Raw genomic sequence first — 26,003 nt, forward strand, 5'->3', positions numbered from 1 at the left:
TAGTTTTCAAAAACAGACACCGAGGGTTCTGTCAGAGGTGCCAGACCACCCAGAGAAAACACTCGGGGCAGAAAGCTCATTGGCCGACAGGTAACGTGGCCCTGGTAACTGTTGCAATTAAACCTGATCTCCCCACACAGATCCATGTGGTATGTCCCTATTTGTATGTGCTGTTGCCGTGTGCGTGCATCCTGTTTGCCACAAGTGAGACATTTTAGCTATTTATAAAATAAAATTCTGGGCAACAAGTGCTGCAGCATTGCCCGGAGTGCCCCACATCCGTATGCTATCTTGGAAAAAAAACAAAATCCACATCCATCATATGTTTACCCTCTTCCTGTAAAATGTCCTTCTCTGACCGCTGACCTCTCCTTTTGTTTCTCCTCCTCTGTTCACCCTCATATCCTCTTCTCTCCTTCCCTCCTTTGTTTGCTTTCTCCATCCTCCTCTCTCCACCTTGCCTTCTTGTTCCAGGGGTTATTTGGTTGCTGCACCCTCTGTGTTCCGAGCCGGCGTGGAGGAGAGTGTGAGCGTCACCATCTTCAATGCAAAGGCAGAAACCCGCGTCCAGGTGCAGCTGTCGGTGAAGGGGCAGACGGTGGCTCACGGCCACGGCTCAGTGCTCGGTGAGAACAAACTCTGAAGCCACAGCGCGTTATACTTTTGAAAGAGAAAACTTGCACTGACAGGTCGAGCTGTGAGATCCGTGCTTTGTGTGATTTATTCAGAAGGAAGTTGAGATCACACAGGCAGGTACGCAGGCACACACATATGAGGAACACACGCAATGTCTTCCCCTGCCGTGTGCTCCTGACCAGCCTGAGTTCCCATTCACATCATCTATGATTGGAGGCTTCAGTTATAGCTCGTCCCACCAACCGCTTAGTGTATACAGGGTGGGATTTGTTTGACAGCACCATTAATACATAGTGCTAGCTCTGCCTTAGAGTGACATGGAGATGGGCTGCAGCTGGATGTCATGCTCAGCCAGGACGAGAACCTCCAGGCAAATATTTATACCATCATACTGGTGATAGGGGAGAATTGAGATGTATATTCACGTGGCAAAATATCCCTCATTAAATAATCTCATTGTTTCTCTTTCAGACAAAGGCACCGTCAAACTAAAGGTGAGTCAGCTCCTGCCACTTGGTTTACAGGTGCTTCCTGAGCAGTGTCCTGCACTACGTGCACGCTGCTGCTCTCGGGGATGTTTAGCGGTGACAGCTGCACAGTAGTGAGAAGCTCTCGCAGCGCTGTGTGCACATTGCTCAGGCAACATGCAAATCAACACTAACATTATTCGTAATGCAACATCTGTCTCAGCTCATTCATTGGGAGTAAGGTAACAGCCTCAGCATAATATGCAACAGCTGTTGACGTGCATGTATGGTCCGCCGCTCCCGAAGGCTGGAATAGATAATCTAGTATGCACGACTCGATTCTTCCCCTCTGCCTCCCTCCGCCTCTCCCCCTTGCTCTCTCCCCCCCTGCCTGTTCTCCCCTCCCTGTAACCTCCACCCTCATTCTCGTGAAATAAAGTCATGTGGAGTGAGCAGTGTTATAGCTTGGCATCTTCCTCTGGTGATTAAATGCTGTTCTCTTGTTGTTCTGTAGCTTGTGTTCCCTTGAACAAATTCTTAAATCTTAAGTCAGGTGGAATAATTCCTGATAGAATGCAACCATCTAGAGTAAACACTTCAGTCCTTTCCCCCACTGACCTAATTAGGTTCTGGTAAATCCCGTCTCGATCCTTCCTCTGTTTGCACTCATGTGTGTGAATGTGCCACCAGGTTCCCTATGGGCTCAGAGGCCAGGCCCACCTGAAGGTATGGGGAAACCGTCACCTCACCGAGGGCGGCTACATCTTCCACAACTACACCACCGTCACGGTGGAGAGCAAGGGCACGACTGTCTTCATCCAGACCGACAAGCCTGTCTACAAACCCAAACATAAAGGTTCCCACATAATGCATCTACTAGATAGTCAGTAGAAACCCAGAGAATTGAGGATCGGTTAGTGGAAATCCGTGACACAGGTCAGATGAAATAGTGGCCGCGCTTTTTTTACAGTCTTTCTGTCTTACCTCTGGCTGACACTGTGATAACTACAAGAAAACAAACATTTTACTTCACGACTGCACATCCACTCTCCATATCCATGCCCATTCTTACAAGGCCACAGTCCATCAGTACTTTTCCAAAGCCGGTAAAGTATTACAGTTACATTTGTGTCTAAATTTAATCCCACAGAAAGCAAACAGGAAATTAAACCAAACAGCATTTTAAGGACATACATTTTACAACATTTACATCCAATTTACCTCTTTTTAACAGCTTATTTATTACATTTGAAATCGCTTGGTCACATTGTTATTGCTCCAAAAGCTGATTCAACTCAAAGAAATTTGTCATATTTCCTATATTTACTACTTAATATGATACAATAAAAGTGTCAGAGAGACAGTCACAGCATCCAAGCTGCACCAAATTTTACATTCTGATAAATATCAGTCCCCTAAACAGGACAGATATTTTAAATTCAGACCCATGAATCACTCTTTAAGAAATCAGTGACAATGACTAAAACGCCCTTTCTTACTATGTTAAAGAAAAAAATCCTGATCTTCTTCCCTGACCCATATCACTTTCGACCAACAAGTTTTGTGGAAATCAGTTCAATAGTTTGTGTTTATATTGGAGGATGTAATAAGCCCTGTGATTTTGTGTTACTGTAAATATTATGCAGTCTCTTGGCTGGGACATAACTTTGCACCAATTGTGTTGATCTGGTTCAAACGCATCAAAGTGTTGAGCTGGTGTAAACATTGTGTTCTTTTTCTGCCTTTAGTGCTGATCAACATCTACACAGTCACCCCCGACCTGAGACCAGTAAATGACAAGGTAAATGGAAGATTATGCCGTGCAAATAAAAGTAGAACATGCCTCAAAAACCACTGCAAACATTACTCATCAATCTGGATGAATGTGAGAAGAATTTATAAAAAAATTCCACAAAAAATGATTTAGATTTGTGTCAAAATCTGTAATTATGTAGCTCTTTAGTGCAAAAACTACAAATTCTGAATCTGTTATCGTTTAACCACAGAGACTCACTTCTCCGTCTCTAATCGGTGGAATTATGCGGAGAAACTTCGCACTCTCTGAGAGCGAGCGAGAAATGTACAGTCACCTATTTACAGAAGCTCAGGGAGAGTGATTTCTCCTGGAATGTTAGCAATGGCTCCAAATATACTGTGCAACTGTGCGGACAGATGGTTTATTGATGTTTGCGGCTATAAAGGTTCTGCTGCTGGTAAAGGGCAGCGCTCACTTTCACAGATGGATGATTGTTGGATAAGGAATGAGTGGGGAGGTGAAGCAGAGGATCCTCTCTGGACTTTAAAGATTTTATTTTTTTTCCAAATCTAATTCATAACATCTTGTGCTTGTCTCTCTCTCTCTCTTTCTCTCTCTCTCTCTCTCTCTCTCTCTCTCTCTCTCTCTTCTGTTTTTGCAGATTGAGGCGTATGTTTTGGTGAGTGGAGGCTGGCAGGGACCACCCAGGGTTGGCTGAGTCGTGTCCGGGAGGGGACAGTGGCAATTTGAGTTCCCAGACTAGTTGGAGATTACAGTGCATCAGTCAAGGCAGCTCACCTAGATAACAGGGTGCTCTATGGAACAGTGCAAGGATAAACAACACCAACAGATACTCCTCTTCTCTCTCCCCCTCTTGTGCACTTGCTGACCTTGCTAATTTATCGTCTCTCTTCTCACATTCTGAGACGTCTGCAGGGTTGAATAACAGGTTGTTGTTCACATCGGTGATTTTGTTTACTACCTTCTTAGCTACCGTCAGCGTATTTCTCACCCGAGGAAAAGCTCTGATAGTATTTTAACGCTGGTCGGAGACAGGAGCTAAGTCTCCGGTGTCAAGTTCAGGTCAATGTTCGTCAGGCCTACCATAGTCCAGCACCTTAATGTAAAACCTGAACAGTGTGTTTGTCTCCCAATTCGATGTTTCAGGATCCAAGAGGATCCAGGATGGTTCAGTGGAAGAATCTGAATTCTGTCTGTTGTGGTAAGACACATCTTCTGAAGTATGTTGACACCATCATAGTTTAGCTTGTGTGTCCATATTTCATTGTAGATTTTTCTTTGGGATATTTTGGACTGTAACCACACAGTAACATGTGCATCTTGCATAGTTCAACAGCACTTTAATTGTCATATCAGGAGTGTATACTGTTAATAACATGTTTCTCTTCTATTTTCTCTCTGCTGTAGGGGTTGTGAACACCAGTTTTCCTCTGTCTGACCAGCCTGTGTTTGGAGAGTGGTTTATCTTTGTGGAGGTGCAGGGCCACACCTATAACAAGTCGTTTGAAGTGCAGAAATATGGTGAGAGCCTGCACGTGTTGTTTATAGCTCTGTGGGGGCTTTCAGTCAGCCACAGTTGTGTTTTGAACACTTATAAGTAATATGCTAATTATCTATGTTTTACTATGTTACTGTTGTATATAACGGTTGGATTTAATACAATTTTATACATTTAAAAATGCAGGTAGCATGAAATTTGGGCAATGTACCTGGAAAGTAATCTTCTGCTGCCTTGTTCACAGTGATGCCCAAGTTTGAGTTGATGATCGATCCGCCACGTTACATCCGTGACCTGAACTCATGCGAGCAGGCGACCGTCAGGGCCAGGTAAGTCACTTAACATTCATCTGAGAACATATCGCACAGATGTTCTCTAACAGCATTTCACAAGGGGGCACTTTTGTTTGGCTGACCAACCATCAAATGATGTTACCTGCAGCTCTGTTTTTTAAATTCATCGTGCTTTTTTTTATTTTACACCAGTTTCTTGGTTCACTGACCTTGGCTATCCTGTAGCTGTAGCAGTCTGACATGTCCATGTTGTTCAGGTACACCTTTGGGAAGCCAGTGACGGGGAAGATGACGGTGAATATGACGGTGAATGGAGTCGGCTACTACCGTCATGAGATGGGCCATCCTGTGATAAAAAATATGGAGGTCTGTTTATTTATTTAATCAATGATATCTTAATGCTCCTATTTATTTGAGATCTGGTTTTGACTTTAGCTATTTAGCGACGATTGGTACTATAACTATGTTCTATAAATTCTAAATGTGTCTATCCTGTGCTTTTCTCAGATGAACGGCTCTGCAAACTTCAGCCTGTGTGTTAAGGACATGATGCCCCTGGATGTAGCCGATCACTTCAGGGGCACGGTGAGCATCTGGGCGTCGGTGACCAGCGTAGACGGCAGCAGGCAAACCACGTTCGACGATTCCACGCCCGTCCACAAGCAGCTCATCGACATCAAGTACTCGAAGGACACACGTAAACAGTTCAAGCCCGGTCTGCCCTACAAAGGGAAGGTGAGACAGCGAGAACCGCCTTAACTCACTTTATTATCACCTGACAGATAACGATCAATCTCGTCATTATTGATTGTCTATTTGTCGTGTCCGCTCCTTAAAGATCGAGGTTACCTTCCCTGATGGAAGCCCAGCCGATGGGGTGAGGGTGCGTGTTAAGGCGGAGCTGACCCCCAAGGACAACATCTACACCAGTGAACTGATCTCCAAGGATGGCCAGGCCACCTTTGAGATCCCGTCCATCCCCACTGCCGCCCAGTATGTCTGGCTAGAGGTCAGTGGTCTTTGGATTTATGTCATTTCCACAGGGTGAAGTGAGACGGTCGTTTTAAGTAAATATTATGAAGGGTGACAACTTTATTTTCTATTCTTGCCGTAGACCAAGGTAACATCTATTGATGGAAAGAGAGTAGGAGACCAGTACCTGCCCAGCTACCTGTCCATCAGCAGCTGGTACTCTCCCAGCAGGTGTCACATCCAGATCCAGAGCCCCAGCACCTCCCTCAAGGTAAGTGTTGTCCTCCGAGTGTAGTGTGTTTTGCATCGTTGTTACATCACAGTGCCATCAGTGTCGTTACAGCACAGTTATATGTTTCTGTGTGTGTAGATCGGCCAAGTGGCAGAAGTGGCTCTCAAGTCCACGTGTCCCTGTAACTTCACCCTGCACTACGAGGTGGCGTCCAGGGGGAACATCATCGTGTCGGGCCAACAGCCGGCCAACCTGACCGCCTCTCACCGAGGGAAAAGAGCCACCGTCACCTTCGATAAAAACATTCACACCACCGACCTTCCCCCTTCTGCCTCCAGTAAGCACATGGATCTTATCCCAGTGTGACAAATTTAACAGCATCTTTATTCGCTGGCTTTTATTCTCTGGATTTTGGTCCCCTTCCTTTAACCTCGCATCTCTCTGCCAGGTGTCGCGGGCTCCTCCTCCCAGGCCGAGGTGGACAGCTGTGTGACTTACCTCCGTTTCCCGGTCAGTCACAGCATGGCGCCCCTCAGCCGGCTGCTGGTCTACTACGTCAGGGAAAATGGCGAGGGGGTCACAGACAGCCTGCAGATCCCTATCCAGCCCGAGTTTGAGAACAAGGTTTGGAACCAGAGTGACACATATTCTGTTTTTATTTACCCAGAAAGTATTAAATCTGTATATTTCTTGGTATTTCAACACACGCTGAGATGTTAAACTTTCCAAACATTGATGTTAATTAAGGCCTTTTTTCTGTTATTGTAAGAATAACTGCCTCATATATTATTTATCAATACCTGGGGGAAATGGTGCGCAGTCTGTATACATTTGGGAGCTGAGCCCAACTACCCATGCACCAGCTCTGTGCACAGTGTAATGTCTGTAAACAAACAGCTGTGTCGGCCTGGGAGAGATCCCCCAGTTCGTGCCTGCATTCGGTGGAGCTAACTCCCTGAAGTATTTACAGCTCCCTGGTATGCCATTACAACACTCACTGTGTGTGTGTCTCTGTGTGTGTGTGTGTGTGTTTGTGAGTGTGTCGGAGGAGGGGAGGGTGGGGTTGCGAGGGCATGATGAGACAGAGGCCATGCGGGCCGCAGCCAGATGAGTGGGGTCGTGACAGCAGAGGATGACAAGTGACTGAGTGGTGAAAGGAGGGCAGTGGAACCGATTAACGGGGCTAATTTGTGGCCACAGGGCTGTTGGAAAAAAGCTTTGATGGGCGAAAGTTTACGGCCGACTCTCACATCCCTCCTCTTCTCAAAGGCTGTAGTTTTCCACTCTCTCCGTCCTGTTGTTTTTCCAACCACATCTTACTCAACACTACTGAACTGATGTTGTTGCCGAACGACACGCAAATCGCCTCACTGCAAACACAAGTGCTGCCAACAAGTGCTGACTTGATTGAGGAAATTAATTAAACGTTCGATTCGCAGAAAATGAATGAGGGCAATTTTACAAATTGATCTGTCACTTATTTAATTTATCAGGAAAACTGGAGTGCACTGGTTCCAGCTTTTAAAGGTGGGGATCATTGGACAGTTATTTAGACAAATCAAACTAATTGAACATGTCAACTTGGGCTCTATGAAATTCTGCACAGGCTTTTTAACTATTTCCTGACATTTTATAGCCAATGAGTAATTTGAGTAATAAAGAATCATTTTTAAATAAGAGTTGATCAGTCCCTTTATTAAGCCACTTTTAAACACACTAGATCCAGATTTGGACCAAATTGGACATCAGTCCTATTAACATGTCAGGAATGTTTTCATCAAGATTCATGAAATGAAAATGTCCTACCTTCAAGGAAAGGGTTTTTTCATGAACTTTCTTAGAAACAAGCAAATATGCAATCGTTAAATAGTAGTTGTTCGCAATAATTGTTCTTAGAAATGGTTCATATCAACCCACTTACTGGATTGGTTGAATCAGATTTTGCGGTTTAGAGAAAGTGATTTCTTGAGAAAAAATTAAATGCCCATCAGCTGTGTATGTTGTGTTGTGTGAATTGCAGGTGTCTGTTTCTCTGTCCACTAATGAGTCCATGCCAGGCGACCCAGTGACGCTTCATGTGAAAGGAGAGACGGGCTCATGCGTCTGTGTGGCCACTGTGGATAAAAGTCTTTACTTGCTGAAGCCCGACTTCCAGCTCAGCATTGAAAAGGTTGGTCATATAATGGTTAAATTTCAATTAGATGTAATTAAATACGATTAAATTACAGTGTCGCTATAGTAAAATTTTACTGCGAAAATGCTTATCTTGAAAGAATGAATGTATGTTTCGTGTCACTTTATCTAAAGGAGTTGACTTATGCTAATAGGCCCTTTTGTTTTCTGATAGATAGAGGCACTAGGAATACTTAACCATGAGCCGTGACTGTGTGACTGTGTGTGTGTGTGTGTGTGTGTGTGTGTGTGTGTGTGTGTGTGTGTGTGTGTGTGTGTGTGTGTGTGTGTGTGTGTGTGTGTGTGTGTGTGTGTGTGTGTGTGTGTGTGTGTGTGTGTGTGACTGTGTGTGTGTGTGTGTGTGTCTTGACATGAATATATTTCCTTGTGCAGGTGTTTAAGGAGCTGGCAGATTTTGATGTGTCGGATGCCTTCGGAGTTCCTAAAGACGACGGACACTTCTGGTGGCCGGGGCTGTCGTCAAAGAGACGCAGACGGTCCTCCGTGTTCCCATGGCACTGGGACATCACCAAGGACGCACGCTTTGCTTTCACAGTGAGAACAAACACGTAGTTGAAGGACATTCAGCGATAGTGCCCAGAAGGAGACATTATGATTTAGTGTATTGCTCTGTGTGTTCAACGAAGGAATCAGGGCTGGTGGTGATGACAGATATGGTGAGTTTGAACCATCGGCAGAGCGGAGGAATGTACACAGACGAGGCCGTCCCTGCGTTTCAGCCGCACAGCTCCACCTTAGTGGCTGCCATGCACTCTCGCCCTACAACCAGGTAACGCACCTGATATAGAGATGTCACAGCTGCTCTCTGGGCATCAGCTAACCACGCTGAGAAGCCTTAAAATCCTAATATTGTCCTGTTCTCGGCTAAAGACTAAGGAGGACAGAGCATTTTAACACCCTGCCTGAGGATGTACAGCAGATTGAGTCAGTAGCTTCCTTTGAATCAAAGCCTAAAACATAGTTATTTTTCTACTTTTTATGTATGTGTTATTGTTTAATTTCATGTTTCTTATGTGCTTTTACTTCGAACTGTCTGTCTTATAGCTTTTAGAAAAGTTTATGATAAACATAATAATCAAGTTCATATTAACTGATATATAATTTATAGGAAGCCATATATATGTTTTTGAATACATTCACTAAAGGTAACTATGTGTGGTTGAATCTCAACAAACAGTGAGCTGGGTTGATGCTCATTCAGTTGTTGATGATCACATATTTGCTGTTTAGTTAAGTTATTGATGAACGTTTGATCTCTGACTGGACCACACACAGCTCAATGGTCAGTACTCTTTCTGAAAACACAGAATTTGAAACCAAGCCCACGAGACAGCAATAAGTACTTCATGATGCCGACAATTATAAACTGGCTATACACATCTCAGTCCGTGTCATGCTTGGTTTAAATGAGGTTTTAGATTTAAGGAATAATGGGGGGAAAAAGTTGATTTGTTGCTTTGTCCATATTTTAAGTCGACTTCCCTCAAAGAGAATCCTTCTCGTTGGAGTGATGAACGTTAAACACATGACGTGACTCAGAAGATGTCAGCGTGGAATTCAGAATAATACACTGTCCAATTATGGTGTTGTTTTATTGTGAGCAGCTGAAGCCCTTTATTGATGTCAGCTTGTGTTTTGGTTGCAGAGCCGAGAAGCGGAGGCGTACATTTTTCCCAGAGACTTGGGTGTGGCACTGCCTCAACATCAGGTATTTAAATCTCTATATAAACATTTCTCTAGTGTGTGTGTGTGTGTGTGTGTGTGTGTGTGTGTGTGTGTGTGTGTGTGTGTGTGTGTGTGTGTGTGTGTGTGTGTGTGTGTGTGTGTGTGTGTGTGTGTGTGTGTGTGTGTGTTACATGCCTGTGGCAAGATATATCAGGTGCACGAGAGAAGAGACGGGAAGAGGAGAGGAGGGAAGAGAAGAATTAAAAAAGCGACTTAGAAAAGCAGATCGATTCTTAGAGGTAAATGTGAAGTGAGGACAAAAAGAATGTTGGAAAGGAGCGAGTAAAGATAAGATGGATAGTTTTTCTGGAGAAAGAAAGGAGCGAGGAGAGGAACGATGCTAGTAAATGTGTTCTTACGAAGACGGATCTTCCATCGTGTAGCGACATCCAAGATCTCCCCCTCTGGGTGTGAATGTGCCTCATTTAAATTGGACAAATTTGGAACGGTCTGACGCTTTCTCAACAGCTCCCTCCATTCATTTTCAGCCAACATAAATGAGTCGCCCATAGATTTCCATATGCTTGATTCCTTTGGATGGGGCTTTCAGCCCTTCCCTAATTTCCTGTGAAGTCCGAGGCTCGGATTTCTCTTAAAAGTCTATTAAAGTGGATTTTGGGCAACTTTGATCAAAAGGAAGGGCGTACATGCAGTTTTTCAAGTTTATTATGCTCTGTGACCATTTGCCAAGACCAACATTAAACGTGTTGCCAATAATGATCTCAGTCCATTCATTCAAAGAAACAAACTGGGTCAGCAGCACCTGACCGCCCCTCACACCTACCTATCCGTTTTACAGTGTTTGCTGTAGCTGCACAGGTGCAGGTGCTGTTGACACAGCTGATGCTGACATAAAAGTAATCCACAGTGTTTCATCAAGCCCATCTTTGTAGTCGGCACCTTTTTATTGCTCAAGTCCAACCATGAAAGGATGCTGAGATCATTTTCTTTCTGCCCTGCCTCTCAACTTGAATCTCAACACGCGTCACCGACAGCTCTGAAAGTGGGGAAGCTGAGCTGCGATTGGATGTGCCGGACTCCATCACCACATGGGTGACGGAGGCCATCGGTGTGTCCGAGGACAAGGGGCTGGGCTTGGCGAAGAGCACTGAGCTTCGGACCTTTAAGCGCTTCTTCGTCGACTTCACGTTGCCCTACAGCTTAATCAGAGGGGAGCAGACCAAAGTGCCCCTCACGGTCTACAACTACCTGCCCACGTGTTCTGAGGTAAGAGGAGGGACCAGAGGCCAAGTGGACAGGAAGACAAAATGTGTAATAAGACTTAACAAACAAGTCAACTGAGTACCAATAAATCCAGACTTTTATTTATTTTCGGTGAAATTGTCCTTCAGTTTTCTCGACGACTGCTCATCCATTCAAAGTCAAAGGTGCAGCTGTTTTACTGGGTGTCCATATTTATAAAATATACCCAAATTACAAACTTCTCTCAAAAAAACATTTTAGCGGTGTGGTCAAAAGATGAACTAGTACAAACACTCAGAGATATCAGTCCCCTCATCATGACTTACTTCTTTTATGAAGCTCAATGAATTATTCCATGGGAAATCAGTGAAAAAGTCCAAAAACTCCCAGTGATAAAAACTATTCCTGAATTCACCCCTCGGTCCGGATCCGTGCCAACATTTTATGGTTTGTTTCGTGGCTCATATCCCATCCCTCCAACTAGTGTTGTGGAAATCCCTGCAGTCGTTTTTTCATAATCCTCCTGGCAAACAAACAAATAAACAAACAAACGGACAGGGGTGAAAACAGAAAAAAACAAGGGAGCTCTCTTCCGGGACGGATTGATGAGCCGCATTTACAGAGCAGACAAAAGGATCAGTAGACCCCAGATCAGAGAGAAATTATATGCTGTATAAGCTATGGTCCTTTTAGTGTATTGAATTCTGTATAAAGTGGAAATGGTTTGATCTTAAACTGTGGGATCAACAAGAAAAAGGTTGTAGCTTAGGCTCAGGTCAGATGTTGTGTCCAAAGGAGGCAGAGGTTCATAAAGTGAACATATGGTATCAGCCCATACAATAGATCTGTCTCAACACTCTCTTTGACTTCTCAGCTCCACCTTGGCCTCAAATGGGTGCATCGTGCGCTCCACATAGATGACATCATGATGTTTGCAGATGAGCCTGTTTAATGGCCTGTGCTCGCGCTCCCCTCATGTCATGTTAGGTGAATACGTAATCCCGAAAATCCCATCGTTTGATATCCACCCCGGCAACATGTGATTCCTATATTTTTCTGCTCCGTTATTTATGACTCGTGGCGTGTGGATGAGGGGCAGTTAAAAGCTCCCTGTGCATTACCGAGCCCTCTGTGAAAATTGGACGATGAGTGGAACTAAATCCTTCAGGGAGCTGGAGAGGCATGAGTCAGTCAGCATGGAAAATTTACAATGTGATTTTACAAATTCTCCCTCGCTTCCCGAGCTTTGAGGGGAACACGCTAAGTGAGGGAGGGGCATGTCTGGCAGAAATTATGTCACTGGCCTGTCAGAGGAGATCGATTGCCTTTGACTCCTCTCCTCTCCTCTGCTCTCCTCTCCTCTCCTCTCCTCTCCTCTGCTCTCCTCTCTCAGGTTCATGTTAAAGTAACAGTTCCAAAAGGCATCAAGTTTGTTGGCCATCCTGGACGCCACCACCTTACCAGGAAGAAGTGTGTCGCGCCGGGAGAGGCTACACCCACATCCATCGTGTTGTCTTTCACTGAACTGGGATCTGCTAACATCACAGGTATATACAGAGCACAGGCACATGACTCACATCAGGATTATTCTTGTATAGCTGATATATTGTAAAACATTTGGAACTGAACAACTTTGTCTTGATGCAATGCCATGAAATAGATTCTAGTATAAATTCAGGAAGTGCTATTCCACAGTACGGTGCAGTATGAGTTATTTCTCACAGGAGCCTTTTTCAGACATAAACACCAAGTTGCTTAAATTTGCATACATTTTTTGCGGGGGACTTTTCATATATGAATAACTCGGCAGGAGATTGTCCGGGTCAGACACGTTCCCAACCATGCAGCAAAAGTATTGAACATTCAGGCAAAGAGTGGCTCCTGGGTGAGGCATGCAGGAGGCAGGCAGATATGTCTTTAGAAGTTGACATCTTTTACTCTTCGTATGATATTATTTTTCGTCCAGTTTCACATTTTTAGCATGTTAGAAACGCCATCAACATGCCTCATTTTTTATTTTCTGAGAGTTTTCCTTCCGTATTCTCACATGGGCTCTCCCGGACATTATCTGGACATTTTAAAAGGGAGATGGCAGGAAAAGTTCCAGAAAATATCTGGAGCAACTCATCCGGTTACGGCCCAGCCGGTCTGAAAGCAACAATATAAAGACAGAAGGAAGTGGATCTGGGTTTGTTGTAAAGAATGGGTTTTGATGCTCATGTAAACAAAGCAGACGAGGACATTCTGGATAATGAAATTGACATCACTTGAATTCTTAAGTGGTCAGTCACTAACCAGGCCGTCGCTCCTCTCTGTGATGCCTCACAAAAAGTCGAGCCTGTGCCTGAGGAGAGCTCTGCCGGCCAAGGAGCGGAGCTGTGTGTGATCTGGTCACCCACCCAGAGTTACAAACAGGCCTCTCCGGAGCACATGTGAGAACAAAGCAGGTTGGCAGTGGGGGAGCTTTGCTGTGACACTCAGTGGCATGTTGATGAGCTTGCAGGTCACTGGCTGTCAATGGGCCCCCCATGGCCCCACTCCTAGTCCCTTGGCCCCTTGTGTTTCCCTCTCAGTACACACACACAAAGAGACACTGTTGGCAAAGGGCCACTTTTCCAATGTGCTCCTCAGCAAGAGAACTGGGAGTCCTCTTACAGACACGTTTGTCCTGTGTAATGTATGTTATGAGCGATGACCACAAATGCGTGAAAGACAGAGTGTACAAGGCCTCACCGAGCTAATCGCGATTAGTGACTCACAAACACGTGATTGTGTTTTCCTCGAAACCTTGAATAGAAATGAAAAACACCCATAATGCAGAGACCGACTGATATGGATATTTTGGGGCGGCTACAAGTATTAGGGATTAAGAAAAATTCCATAATGATGTGAGCTGATATATATATATATTTACAGATATACACTTAGAAATATTAGAATTGCTAAGATGTCTTCATCAAACTCTGACTGGGAAGTGTAATTCAGGTTTGGTATTTTACAGTTTAACCTAAAACATTGTCATAAATAACTATGAAAAAAATTAGAAGAAAAAATACATATGGAACTTGAATTAAGAAGATGAACCTAATTCATATTTTTATATGTAAATTGAAAAAATAATTCTGCATTATTGACAGTTTTTGTATCAGCATATGTTGGCAAACACTGACACAGATGTGCCTGTGAAAGGCTTATATCTGTAAATATCATCGGTCAACAGATATCGGTCGGGCTCTACCATAAATGGTGATTTATACTACTAAACACTACAGAATACTACTAGTACTATGACTAGAACTACAGATGAATGTGCCACGGGATTAAAATTGGTACACATTGAAACAATGTATTCTCTAATGGCAATTTTCATGTCCGGTTGTTTTGTTAGGAGTTTTTAGCTTTCATTAACATTGATGCAGTTAAAAGTGTCAGGACAGCCAAGCTGGTTCTGACTCACTGTTGTGCTGCATTATGTGTCAACCATGATTCTTCAGCGGGACAGACATTGTAGATAACTGAAATTGGTGACCTTGCACTGTGACAGAATTGAAAGATAAAAATCTGATTCTGTTTTGTGCTTTCCGACAGCTCGTGCCATTGCCTACAGTGAATCAAGCTGCTGTTCAGATGGACTCCAACAAGGCAAAACAGGCAATGACGTGGACGACAGAAGGACCCCAACTGGCCTGGACTTTGTTCGCAGGACCGTCCTGGTAGAGGTATGAGAGCTGATGTTGATCAGTGTTACTTTATAAGAAGAAGACTTGCTTAATATTTTGTTAGACTTTTATTGATATAATGTGTTCAGATTTTTTCTATTTTCTTAATGTATCCAACTTTTCTTTATTCCTTATCTTTCCTGGGACCTCGTTCTTCCTCCCCTCATCATTCCTGCAGCCAGAGGGCCTGCCCAGAGAATACACCTACAGTGTCTTCTTCTGTCCCAATGGTCAGTGCACACACATTTTCCTCTCTAACATATGATTATATTAAGAAGGGGATTTGTTAATATGGTTAGCAGCCGGATGGTCTACACCCAGTTGTATCTAGAGAGTTAAAGGGATAGTTGAAAAAATGGAAATGAAAATTCCCTCATTATTAGATAATAAGGGAATTTAAATATTTGGGTGAATTATCCCTTTAATGCTGAATCCTGCCCACTGGCCGAATATGGTAAAATCTTTATGGATATTTTAATCAACACAGGTAGGATTTCACTATTAAACTGTTGATATTGTAATTCTGACAAACCTTAAGAGCCTGAGAGTGTTTACTATTTCCATTGTCAGAGAGGATCCACATTTCCACCCCCAACAAGTATGAGTATCAGTACGTGAAAAAACCAGCCAGGATGAACCAGTTCCAGGTCGCTGTGAAGACCCACAACGATGCCCACTTTGCTCTCTCTGCCAGTCCCCACGACAGCGCAGAGATGTTAGAGATCGTACTTGGGGGAAGGCAAAACACTCGCTCATGGATCTCACTGGGTAAGATGGGCGAGCCCCTGGTCAGTGCCTCCACGCCTGGCATCCTCTCCTGGGACGAGTTCCGCAGCTTCTGGATCAGCTGGAAGGGAGGCTCGGTACAGGTGAGATAGAGAAGATAAAGAGATTGTTATGGAAAATATTCTTCTGCACCATCAAGTGCAACAGATTTGTGTTCAGATCACGAGTGGACACTCTGACTCTAAAAGAGGAGGGGGGAAAGTCTCAGCAGGCCATGGGGTCTGTGTGTTAGGAGAACTGGCGCCACTTTTACTGGCATGCCTTCAGTAAGGTCACGCTTAACGGGCTAATGTCACCGAGGACACCCTGTGATCCGTGGTGCGGTGCTCGCATGGCCCTCTGCGGCTGGCACACTCGCCCCCCCAGCCCCAGCCCTGGCATTGGCTTTGCACCGTTCACCAAAGGCAGCAATTAAAAGCCCGCCAACAAGCGAGGCATTTTAAAGACCAATAGGATTCATTTATTTTCTTAGGGATGATGGCATTTCAGGGTGAGCGAGCTGTGGGGCTTGGCCACGCATGCTCTTTGGTTTAATGTGATTACAAAGTTAAACTCTAGCACCAGAGAGGAAATGCTCTCTACATGGGTCTGTTTGTGTGTTTGTGTTTGGGACTGTGTGTGGGAGCTGAGTGAATCACACCGGCGTCACTAACACTTGGCAGAGGGACATTATGAGGGCTCAGTAGGAGGATGTCCAAAAACAGCACCAGCTGCTTTCTAATGTGGCTTCACTGGTGTTTTCTTGGTTACTGATGTCGAACTGTATACAGTTATATTCATGTTCTGATTCTTAGAGGGAGGTGTTGTGAAGCGATCAGAGTGAAAACAAAATCTAGAATATCTCCGCCAAGGCTCATCAGCCCACTCATGAAACCACAATTAAATTCACTAGATCCACGCTCATGAATATCAGTCCCTTAAACAGGCCTGAAATAAGATCCATGAATTTTCCCCAGTGAAACGAAAATGTTAAAAATGTCTCACAATGTTTAAAAAAATTTAAAAATATCCTGGATCCATTATCTGCTCGAGATCTGCGCCAAAACCCATTGGTTCTTCGCTGACCCATAACAAATCATTCCAACATCTTCTGTAGTAATCTGTCTTGTAGGTTTTGCATAATTATGCTTACAAACAAACAAACAAACAAACAAACAAACGTGAAAACAAAACCTCTTTGGCAGAGGTAACAATGTGATGGACTGCTCATAATGAGTGTGTATCGTCTGGCAGTGTTTTACTTTGGTCTCTCTGTTTAACTCTTTGCAGGTGGGACATGGTTTACATCCGTCCAATGAATCCGTGATCCTCCACTGGGCGGGACAGTTCCCTGGACAGGTTTGTCTCTTTTATGACGTTTATATACTTGTTGGAGTCATTTTTCTTAAGAGATCATTTGAACAGTAATTTGTTTTGCCCTCCAGGTGCGTCACATAGGCTTCTCAACAGGCTGGGGTTCCGTTGGAGAATTTAAGATCTGGAGGAAGGAAGACTCGGATGAGAACCACAACGAGGCCTTCACTCTGGGCGTCCCTCACAACATGGTGCCTGGATCTGAGAAGGCCACGGCCTTTATGATTGGTATGATTGTGTGGCTGATGTGTTATTACAATCATACCCTTGTCTAGTGAAATTGGAATACAGTCTAATGTGCGGTGTGAATAAGCTATATATCGATGCACCTGTATCAGGGGACGTCATGGGGCCAACTCTCAACAACCTGGACAAGCTGCTGCGTCTGCCCTTTGGATGTGGGGAGCAGAACATGATCCACTTTGCCCCCAATGTCTTTGTTCTGAAATACCTGCAGAAGACCCGGCAGCTGAGCGCAGAGGTCGAGAATGAAGCCACTGACTACCTGCTGCAAGGTAACAAACCTCAAACCCAACGGCATTCTGGGTCGTGCGGCTTGAGCCACAAGTGTCTGTCAGATTTTTTGTGTTTTATTTAGTTGTGCACAAAGAGGATTGCTTTCTAATTGTAACTATTGTAACTTTAATTATAAAACCAAACCAAAACTAAGACAAGAAATTAAGAGTAAGAAATGGCACGAGCTTCATATATATTGTCTTATCATTCACCACACAGATGATCACAGTCAAAATGACACTTACTTAATTGAGATATAAATTATACATTTTAGACAAAACTCTTGTATCAGGCTGATATCATCGATATCATGTGCATTCTACCATTTTATTATTTATCTTTCCTGATTAGTTAAGTAAAGAAGCCTCAAACTCAATCTACCTTTTCTTAGTTTTCTTAGCTTGGAGCAAACACACATTTCTTAGAATTTTATCTGGGTGGCAGGACATAATCCTAAAATAAATATTATTGAATCAATGGGTAGTATAACTTCAATCATCGTGTGTATTATATTTGAGATTTAGTACCAAAACTCCTCAATCCCTTATTCACAGTTTGTTTATGTGCCTCAACACACATTGAATCTCAGTCATGCAGAGAAATGTACTTCTCCTGCATATCTTCCCTTCAGGCTTGTAGCCGGTCACTCGTTACTCTGTTATACTTGCATAATCACAATGACGTGTGCAATGTGCTTCATCATGTGCGCAACAACAACAAGGGCATGTCCAAGCACACTTGGTATTTCTGTTCATATACCTCGGCGCAGCTTGGTATGCACCATAGATCAGGGTGAAGTTCACTGAGATTCACATCAGCTCAATTGTATTTGTATATCGTCAATTCATAACATACTGTACATCCTCTCAGCTTTACACAGTGAGTTTGAGGTCTTAAAGATCATGGAGAACCCCGACAATGCCCACACCAAGGAAGCACTCTGGTGATCGTAGAGAAAAAAACATCCTCAATTAAATCAGAAAAGGCATCTGGACTTTCATGAACTCTTCCTTGTTGCCGCACAAGATTGATTTTTATCTTCATGTCCAATTTATTATGAAAGATAATGTCCTTGATCCATCTGACAAGACAACATATACACAAGCAGCCACACTCACCTGCTCGAATCCACCATCCAGGTTTAATTATTTTACAACTCACATTCCATTTCCATGCTCAAATGGAGTCTTTTTGCAAGCCATAGAGATATAACCAGTTATGTATGTACCAGTGGTAGTGGGGCAGTGAATAAGGAGGGAAAAGGGAAATCATATGATTCTATCTTCACCCCTTCCGCTGCAGGTTCATGTGATATGCCATCGCCCACAGATAAAATCAGATTTAAAAAGAGAATTAAACGGATTTTTGGGAATGAGTACAAGAATGTTCTGGGAAAAAAAATAGAGGAATTTACTGATCTAATATGCCCGGTCACTGATAGTGGTAGTGTGCGTCACTGCTCTTTATCTTGTTTGCTTTTCTCAATTAAAGGAGAAAATTTAAGTTTGTATAAAACCTTGAGGAATCATGAAAATGATGTGTTTGAATTAATTATGTTTTCAGTGTATTTTTGTGTCAGATGCAAACTTCATTTATTACACTGGCAGACCTCTTACAACCAAATATTTACGCTCAAGTTAAGGCTGTTGACTAAGATACCTTTTCCGGTGGCGAACATTTTCAAGTATCTGCAGTGATGAATAAAAAAGCTAGAGTCTTTCAGGCGGGCTTTGTAAAACCTGAAAAAAGTGTGTAAATACTTTGGTAATTCCCCAGTAACTCCGAAGAACTCCCATCACCTCTCTCATTCTTTCTTCTTATCCAGGCTACCAGAGACAGCTGACCTACAAACGGCAGGACGGATCCTACAGCGCCTTCGGAGAGAGGGATTCCTCTGGCAGTATGTGGTAAGCCATCGTAAGGGGGGGCTGCTCCAAGTTTACTCAACTCGTACCAAACAAGCTACACCTATAGCTGTAGCCTCATTCCTCCAAAGTAATGAAGTCTTTTTTATCAGTAAACTGTTCTCAAATGAATCTATTCCTGTTTAAATCACTGCTGGGTTTTCCCTCGGAGTATCTATTTCGTGTTTACACTCCCCGGGGCTGAGCAAGCAGGCACGACCATCTCATAATATTTATGAAGATGAAATCAGTGCTCTAGAAGGGGAGAGCCGCCGCTCGCATTTTGAGGCCCACGCACTGTACGCGCATACCTGTGGTTCATTAATGAGCTGAGGTGGGTATTATGATATTTAATAGAGCTAACACTGTGAAACAGCAGGTTACATAAAACACAGAGAATCGTAAACAAACTACATAATTGGATCCCTGAGGAAGCCCAAGCTGTGGAGATTTATTTGCAGTTAATCGAGGGTTCATATCCGTCGAGCTGAGCAGACCCAGGCTGCTCTGGCCCCACAGACCAGCTCTTAATGCCCCTATTGGGGACACTTTTATAAGTCGTCTGCAGCCACTTCACCATGTCTTGTTTTTTTCGACATGGCCCAGAAAAATAGAGGTGGTGCGTGCCTCTTAATGACTCACCACCTGGGTGTATTCAGTAACTGCCACGGAAACCTTGCACTCTTCCCCCGGTTGACTGTGAGAGGATAGGAGGATGTAACAAGCAGCGGTCTGGAGGTTTCTTTCCTTTGGCGCCCCGTGGTGACAAGTGTGGGCTTGTGGGCACAACACAGATGGTGAACCCTCAGTAAACCCCGCATCAGACACATTATGAATCCGTCAACAGCGCCGTCTGCACCCAAAGGCAGGCCCCGGCTTTTGTTTTGGTTCCAGGGTTCACAAGTGTTAATGTACTCCAGCTCGTAAAAAATGGATCTGAGGGGAAATTGACAAGATCCGTTGAAAGGTTTGAACATAATGACAAGAGTTGGCAGTAACAGTTTGTTGTGCAATGTTGGCCATCTCGGCTGCGGAGGCTGTTACCACAGAGTCGAGCAAAAGTTTAATGACTTAATGTCGTTCAGGAGAGAGGAAACAATGACGAGGAATGATGGGGGGTTTGAGTGAAGGTTTTTAACTTCTCACTTCTTTTTATAATGAACCAAAACTATTTTGGAAACACAGCGACACACACTTTGTTGTTGGGTGTTTGTGCACACATGCATATTTGTGGAGCCATTTCATTGGGCCTTTGGGATAGTGCTGTCTACACGTCCGTTTAATGTTGAGCCGAAATGAGATGGTCGGGGCTAAAGAATATTTCCTCCTTCATTTCTCAATTTCAACATTACCCTAAATTTAAATTGTGAAGTATAGACTCATTCTTTGGATTTTATGTTTCTTCATATTAAAACCTTCATACACTATTTTGAAATTCCAGTCCCCTCCCTCTGTATTCTTAGACAGGGACAGTATATATATGTCTCTCCTTTTCTCTGAGGTCTACATGCTTGGCTCTACATGTTGAGGCTGGCATGGCATTTTGTATCTGCCCATAGACTGATCTGACAGTGTAAGCAGGGTTCGGGGGCTGAATACCAGAGATCGAAAGAGCTGATATCTGCTGTATTAACCTAATATCCCTTTACAGTCTTCTTGCAAAGCAGCAATGTTTTTCTTTCTTTTTTTGCAATCGCTTCATGGCGACTGAGTCATTGATTGTGGATGTGTTCATATATCAAATCAATCAATCAATTGATCAAATTTGATTTGTTTAGCCCGAATCATGCTTTATCTCATAGGGCTCATGAACGCTCAACAAGAGTGAAGAAAACTCCTAATAACAGGGTGAAAAACTGAGAAACCTCAGAAAGAGTCACATGTGAGGGATCCTCTCCCAGGACGGACAGAAGTGCAATAGATGTCACGTGTAACTGAACTGTACAATATTTAAAACATTAAGTTGCAAGGAAACAGTTTTTAGCCTAGTGGAATGGTGTGTCAATGTTTTATACATACTTTTTATATACTATTTGTACATACAACTTTCTAATAGAGACAATGAAGGGAGGGATCAGCCATGACAATTGAAATTAAGGAGTTATTGCCAGTAATGGTACAAGACAGACCTGAACCATTGAAATCCTCGTCGGTTGAAGTAATGCATCACTGCAGGAAACATTTCTCCAAGTCCAACTCATAACCTTCCCCTTTAAGCTTATCAACCATGGCTTTATCATGAAGCGTATCAATGTATTGTCTTTAAAAAATTCTTCATATCATCCCGTTTGAAGTGCGGAGCTGGATAAGAGTGGCTCATAGAGGGGATCAGAGCGGGAGGAAGAAGCAGTGGAGAGGGGAGATTTGGGAGAGGACGGCCCCAGCCAAGGGCAGAGCGGTGAAAGGGAGCCTCTGTAGGGCTTCCTTCCGTCCTTCCTTCCTCAAACTAAATCATATTTACACTTTCTAAAACCTTTCCCTAGGGCTCGACATTTAAAGGCCTGTGACATGATACTTACCTTTATAAAAATTCCATCAAGCTTGTGGCTTCATCCCTACTTTTGTCTCAAAGAGTAAAAACATCCAGGTTTGAGCCAGGGGAGATTTCATTGTTTTTGCTTTACCAGACCAAAGTTCCTTTCCTACTCGTCCTATTTGGATCGTGACGCTCGCTTACGAGCAGCGTTGAGAAACCAGAGCGTGACCTGTTTGTCAATTTCCCCATTTCCACCAAGTGTTTCTTTCTTCTTACGGTTCCGCAGCTTGCCTCATCTTGTAAGTAAGTTGCGGTCAGGGCCGCTGGGCTGGAATGTCACTGAGGAGTTGTTGTTCAAAGGCTTGAATCTTTTTCGACCACTACCAGGAGGTCTGTTGTTTATGGATGAGCGTGTGTTTCTTAGCTCAGCGGCGTCCCTCAGGGCCGAACGGGTTCTTTGTCAGTGAATCCCCTCCGCTCGGTCTCAAACGTGGCCCACTAAAACCACGGCTCATAAACTCTCAGCTGCTCTCCCGGGCCGGCCAGATTCACAACCTCCCTCCGAGGGTTCCGTGTTTGTATAAGTTGCTAAATGTTTTTAGGGGGAATCTCCGACGTACATGCAGAGACATACTTGCTTTCACATTCTTAAGAGCGCAGCTGCTGCATTCTGCAGCGGCGATCAAACCCTGCCGCACCCATTTCCTCCCCTCCTCACTTCCTTTCTTTCTTTTATTTCATGAGAAACATCCACACGTACCCGTCCTCTTGATAAAAAACATCCCTTTATCCACACTCTTCACTATCAATCCCCCCTCCCCGTCTGCTGACAGACGAAAAGAGTGCAATCCGTTGAAAGTCCTTGATAGTTAAGCATTTATTGGGATGTGCCGGCACACGTTTTAAAGAATCTTTAATTATCTCTCCTCTCTTATCTCCTTCCCCTCTCCTTTAACCTCACCCGTCTTTATCTGCCTCACCCCTGTACCGCCGCCTCCGTCTCTCCTTCCTCCAGGTTGACGGCGTTTGTGCTGAAGTCCTTCGCTCAGTCCCGGGGTTTCATCTTCATCGACCCCGAAGAGCTTCGGGAAGCCAAGTCCTGGCTCATCAAACACCAGCGGGATGATGGCTCCTTCCCCGCCATGGGACGCATCCTCAACAAAGACCTGCAGGTAGGACCATGTCTAGTTGGATATAGGGCGATACAAAATCTTGATGAAGAGGAGGTGCTGGTTCTTCTTCCCTGAGACAATGACAGTATGGATTGGGACTGGAATTTTACATTCGGAATTCCAGTTCTTTCTTTCTGTTTGTGTGAGGTGAAAACGTAATTTTATTTTCAGACATCTTTCGACCAAATATTTACAGTCGGGACAAGTGAAGGCGGATCTTCAGTTTTATGTTTTAAGATACCTTAGTTAGAAATAGACATTTTCAAATTCAATGATAACTTTAGGTGCGTTAAAGGACACATATTGTGCTTTTTCAGTGTTTCTTTCCTCGAGTGTTTTCTTTTTTGAGTATATAGAATGTTGGCAAAGTAAAAAAGCCCAAAGTCTGTGGTAAAAGGAGCAACTCACAGTAAGCTCCTGAAACCCGTCAGTACTGATACTTCTGCATCATTGTGATGTCTTGCTCTACATTTGAATAATTCACGAGGCTGACATTTCTAACATGTGCTCGAAGTGGTTGACCAATCACAACAGAATGGGACAGCTGGCCAATCAGAGCAGACTGAGCTCTATGGGAGGGGGGCCTTAATGAGACAGGAGCTAAAACCAAGTGTTTCAGACAGAGGCTGAAAAGAGGATCTCTAGCAAGGATCTATCTATTTAAAAAAAATTAGAGCATTAAACCCATTTTTTTCATAATCCCGATTGAAGTTATAAACTTGAAAATGAGCATAATATGTCTCTTACCTTTCTCTAACCCTTGGGACTCATCTGCTATTCTTCCGATTTCTGTTAATTTGACAAGATGGAGATCTTGTCATTTGAGATATATGATGTAAAAGTAACTGAGAGCTTGTGTGTTTTTGTCCACAGGGAGGGATCCATGGGAAGATCTCACTTACAGCCTACGTGGTAGCAGCTCTCTTGGAGACAGGAATCACCACAGAGGTGAGCAGTCACACAAAATAGCACTTCACTGCTGCCTGATCCTCTCACTCCACAGTCACTCATCAGAGTGTAACTTCTTCACGGACTAAACAGTGTTACATCTGGTACTTAAACCCACTGGAAAAGGTCAGTTTATGATTTCAGTGGCAAAAAAAAGAGAAAGTCTTTAAAACTCCAGGAGCAGCACATAGTACGCGACCTGTTCCACTTAAACCTCTTACTCCTGTAGTCCGTCCTACCAGCCCGAGTCGTGTGTGGACGTATCGCTGCATTCCTGATAGTTGTGAAGATGGATGTGCTGGCAGTCCGCCTACTCATATTTGTTCTGCCCCAGTGCTGCTAATCTCATATCTAATAACATTCAGGCTGATGTGTAAGGACAACATGAGTCCCATAAAACGCACATAGGCTGCTTTATTCTCTATACCCTTTCTGCTTTTTGCACTTTTCTCTCTTTTTGGCTTCATTTGCCTTAATCTAAATAATTTAACAACTTCACCGTATGTGCTACATCCAAAGATAGTGGTGGAGGAAGAATTACAATAAAAATCGATAGAAATGTTCCTCAGCTTTTATTGGAGATTCATGCAGCATAAAAGCTGCTCAACATCTTTGCTCTGCGTTTGTCCACATAGTTGACTCTTTACTAAGCATTTCCTGTCCCTGGCTCCTCTCCATCCATCTGTCTCGCTGTGTTTCCTCTGCTATCTATCGCAAACGACTTTGACAGAGAGTCTGTCCTTTTACAACTGAAGAGGTGTCCTTCACTTCAAAGCAGAGCCCCCCCCCCCACCCATTCCAATTTCACTTAATTAAAAGATGACTGCTGCAATTACAGTGAGGGGCTGTGGAGGCCTATCATCTCGTGGATGAGAGGGAAGGTCACATCTATATGAGATGAAAGTGAACCCTCGACTTTTTAATGGCCGAAATGAATGTTTATTCAACAACTGCATGGGAGTAGGTTGTGAGTATGGACAGGGCAGCTTCTAAACATGATGATAACTATAGCGTGTTTGTGTGTGAGAACTTGTACTTATGTCTTTGTGAGGACCATTTTGAGTATAGATCTTAAGCAGTGACGATATTTTGGCCAGTCCTCTCTTTTTCAAAGGGCTGTTTGAATGTTTGGACTTGGTTTGGGTGAGGCATTCAGTTGTAATGGTTTTGGTTAGAGAAGGAATGTGGTATGCCAATAAGTATCCTCCCTTAGATAGGGTCAGGGCGTGTGCGTGTGCATGTGCGTGTGTGTGTGTGCGGGTGCGTGTGTGTGTGTGTGTTAAAGTTTGCCATAGGCTATGTCACATAAAGGATACATCTGATTATCCTTGTGGGGAAATTGGATTGACACAGTGTATATAGCAAATAATTTAGAACCTTGTGATCATTCTGTACAAATATTAATTCAAGAGAAGAAAAAAACGTGTCCATGCATGTAAATATATCACTAATATGACCATGAAGTAAATGTGAGTTTACCATTCATGTTTGTTTTGGATTTCCGTCTCCGACACGTCCTAAAAGCTGTTGATCATTTCTGCTCCCACATGTTCATCTGTGTTTGTTTTGCATGCGGTTCATCTGATCCAGGAAGAGAAGGTGGCTGTGGCCAAAGCCAAGGATTTCCTGGAGAGCAACACCTACTCCGCCGACGACCCTTACACCACGGCCCTGTCCGCATACGCCCTGGCTCTGCTGCGCAGCCCTTACGCCCCGCTGGCCCTGCGCCGCCTCAACCACATGGCCATCACTCAAGGTACCTGCCACACTCATCACTGTGAGTCATTCATTCAGGGCTAAGTACTGGAGAAGAGATGTTTGAACAGGTACCAAGCAAAGACCAGATGTTGAATGAAAGTTACAACAGGATGAATGCACCATTTAAAGAAACCAGCTCTGTGCAGTCACTCTGTGAAACAGTTGTGCTGTCGTCCTCAGAAGTTCTATCCCCTCCTCCCCTTTCCTTTCTTTTTCTTATCTCACACTAGGTTTCCTTTTGCTGTTTCCTTCTCTTCCTCTCCACTGCAACTCCCTGCAAGTTTTTGTAGAGTTGAGCGGAATGCAAAAAAGTGTTAATCAAAATCATTTTAGTTGCCAAGTGCAATGAAGGCACAGGGTTTGGTTGCATAGTCA

General features: G+C 43.8%; 1 protein-coding gene across 2 annotated transcripts in view; it reads left to right on the top strand.

The window, feature by feature from the left end:
* Positions 1 to 26,003, top strand: part of cpamd8 (C3 and PZP like alpha-2-macroglobulin domain containing 8) — a 43,737-nt gene that overhangs the window by 2,807 nt on the left and 14,927 nt on the right. For both annotated transcript variants that reach the window (XM_053430352.1, XM_053430353.1), the window contains exons 3-32: positions 475 to 626; positions 1,108 to 1,130; positions 1,794 to 1,959; positions 2,852 to 2,904; positions 3,521 to 3,538; positions 4,027 to 4,081; positions 4,288 to 4,401; positions 4,623 to 4,707; positions 4,929 to 5,037; positions 5,179 to 5,406; positions 5,510 to 5,680; positions 5,786 to 5,914; positions 6,014 to 6,212; positions 6,324 to 6,499; positions 7,896 to 8,045; positions 8,441 to 8,602; positions 8,695 to 8,837; positions 9,714 to 9,776; positions 10,789 to 11,020; positions 12,390 to 12,543; positions 14,585 to 14,715; positions 14,894 to 14,945; positions 15,286 to 15,584; positions 16,771 to 16,839; positions 16,926 to 17,082; positions 17,193 to 17,369; positions 19,196 to 19,277; positions 22,766 to 22,922; positions 23,796 to 23,870; positions 25,461 to 25,626. In XM_053430352.1, the coding sequence (XP_053286327.1) occupies positions 475 to 626; positions 1,108 to 1,130; positions 1,794 to 1,959; positions 2,852 to 2,904; positions 3,521 to 3,538; positions 4,027 to 4,081; positions 4,288 to 4,401; positions 4,623 to 4,707; positions 4,929 to 5,037; positions 5,179 to 5,406; positions 5,510 to 5,680; positions 5,786 to 5,914; positions 6,014 to 6,212; positions 6,324 to 6,499; positions 7,896 to 8,045; positions 8,441 to 8,602; positions 8,695 to 8,837; positions 9,714 to 9,776; positions 10,789 to 11,020; positions 12,390 to 12,543; positions 14,585 to 14,715; positions 14,894 to 14,945; positions 15,286 to 15,584; positions 16,771 to 16,839; positions 16,926 to 17,082; positions 17,193 to 17,369; positions 19,196 to 19,277; positions 22,766 to 22,922; positions 23,796 to 23,870; positions 25,461 to 25,626 (3,947 nt within the window). The remainder of the gene's footprint in view (positions 1 to 474; positions 627 to 1,107; positions 1,131 to 1,793; positions 1,960 to 2,851; positions 2,905 to 3,520; positions 3,539 to 4,026; positions 4,082 to 4,287; positions 4,402 to 4,622; positions 4,708 to 4,928; positions 5,038 to 5,178; positions 5,407 to 5,509; positions 5,681 to 5,785; positions 5,915 to 6,013; positions 6,213 to 6,323; positions 6,500 to 7,895; positions 8,046 to 8,440; positions 8,603 to 8,694; positions 8,838 to 9,713; positions 9,777 to 10,788; positions 11,021 to 12,389; positions 12,544 to 14,584; positions 14,716 to 14,893; positions 14,946 to 15,285; positions 15,585 to 16,770; positions 16,840 to 16,925; positions 17,083 to 17,192; positions 17,370 to 19,195; positions 19,278 to 22,765; positions 22,923 to 23,795; positions 23,871 to 25,460; positions 25,627 to 26,003) is intronic.

Source organism: Pleuronectes platessa, chromosome 9 (assembly GCF_947347685.1).
Source record: "Pleuronectes platessa chromosome 9, fPlePla1.1, whole genome shotgun sequence".
NCBI lineage: Eukaryota > Metazoa > Chordata > Actinopteri > Pleuronectiformes > Pleuronectidae > Pleuronectes > Pleuronectes platessa.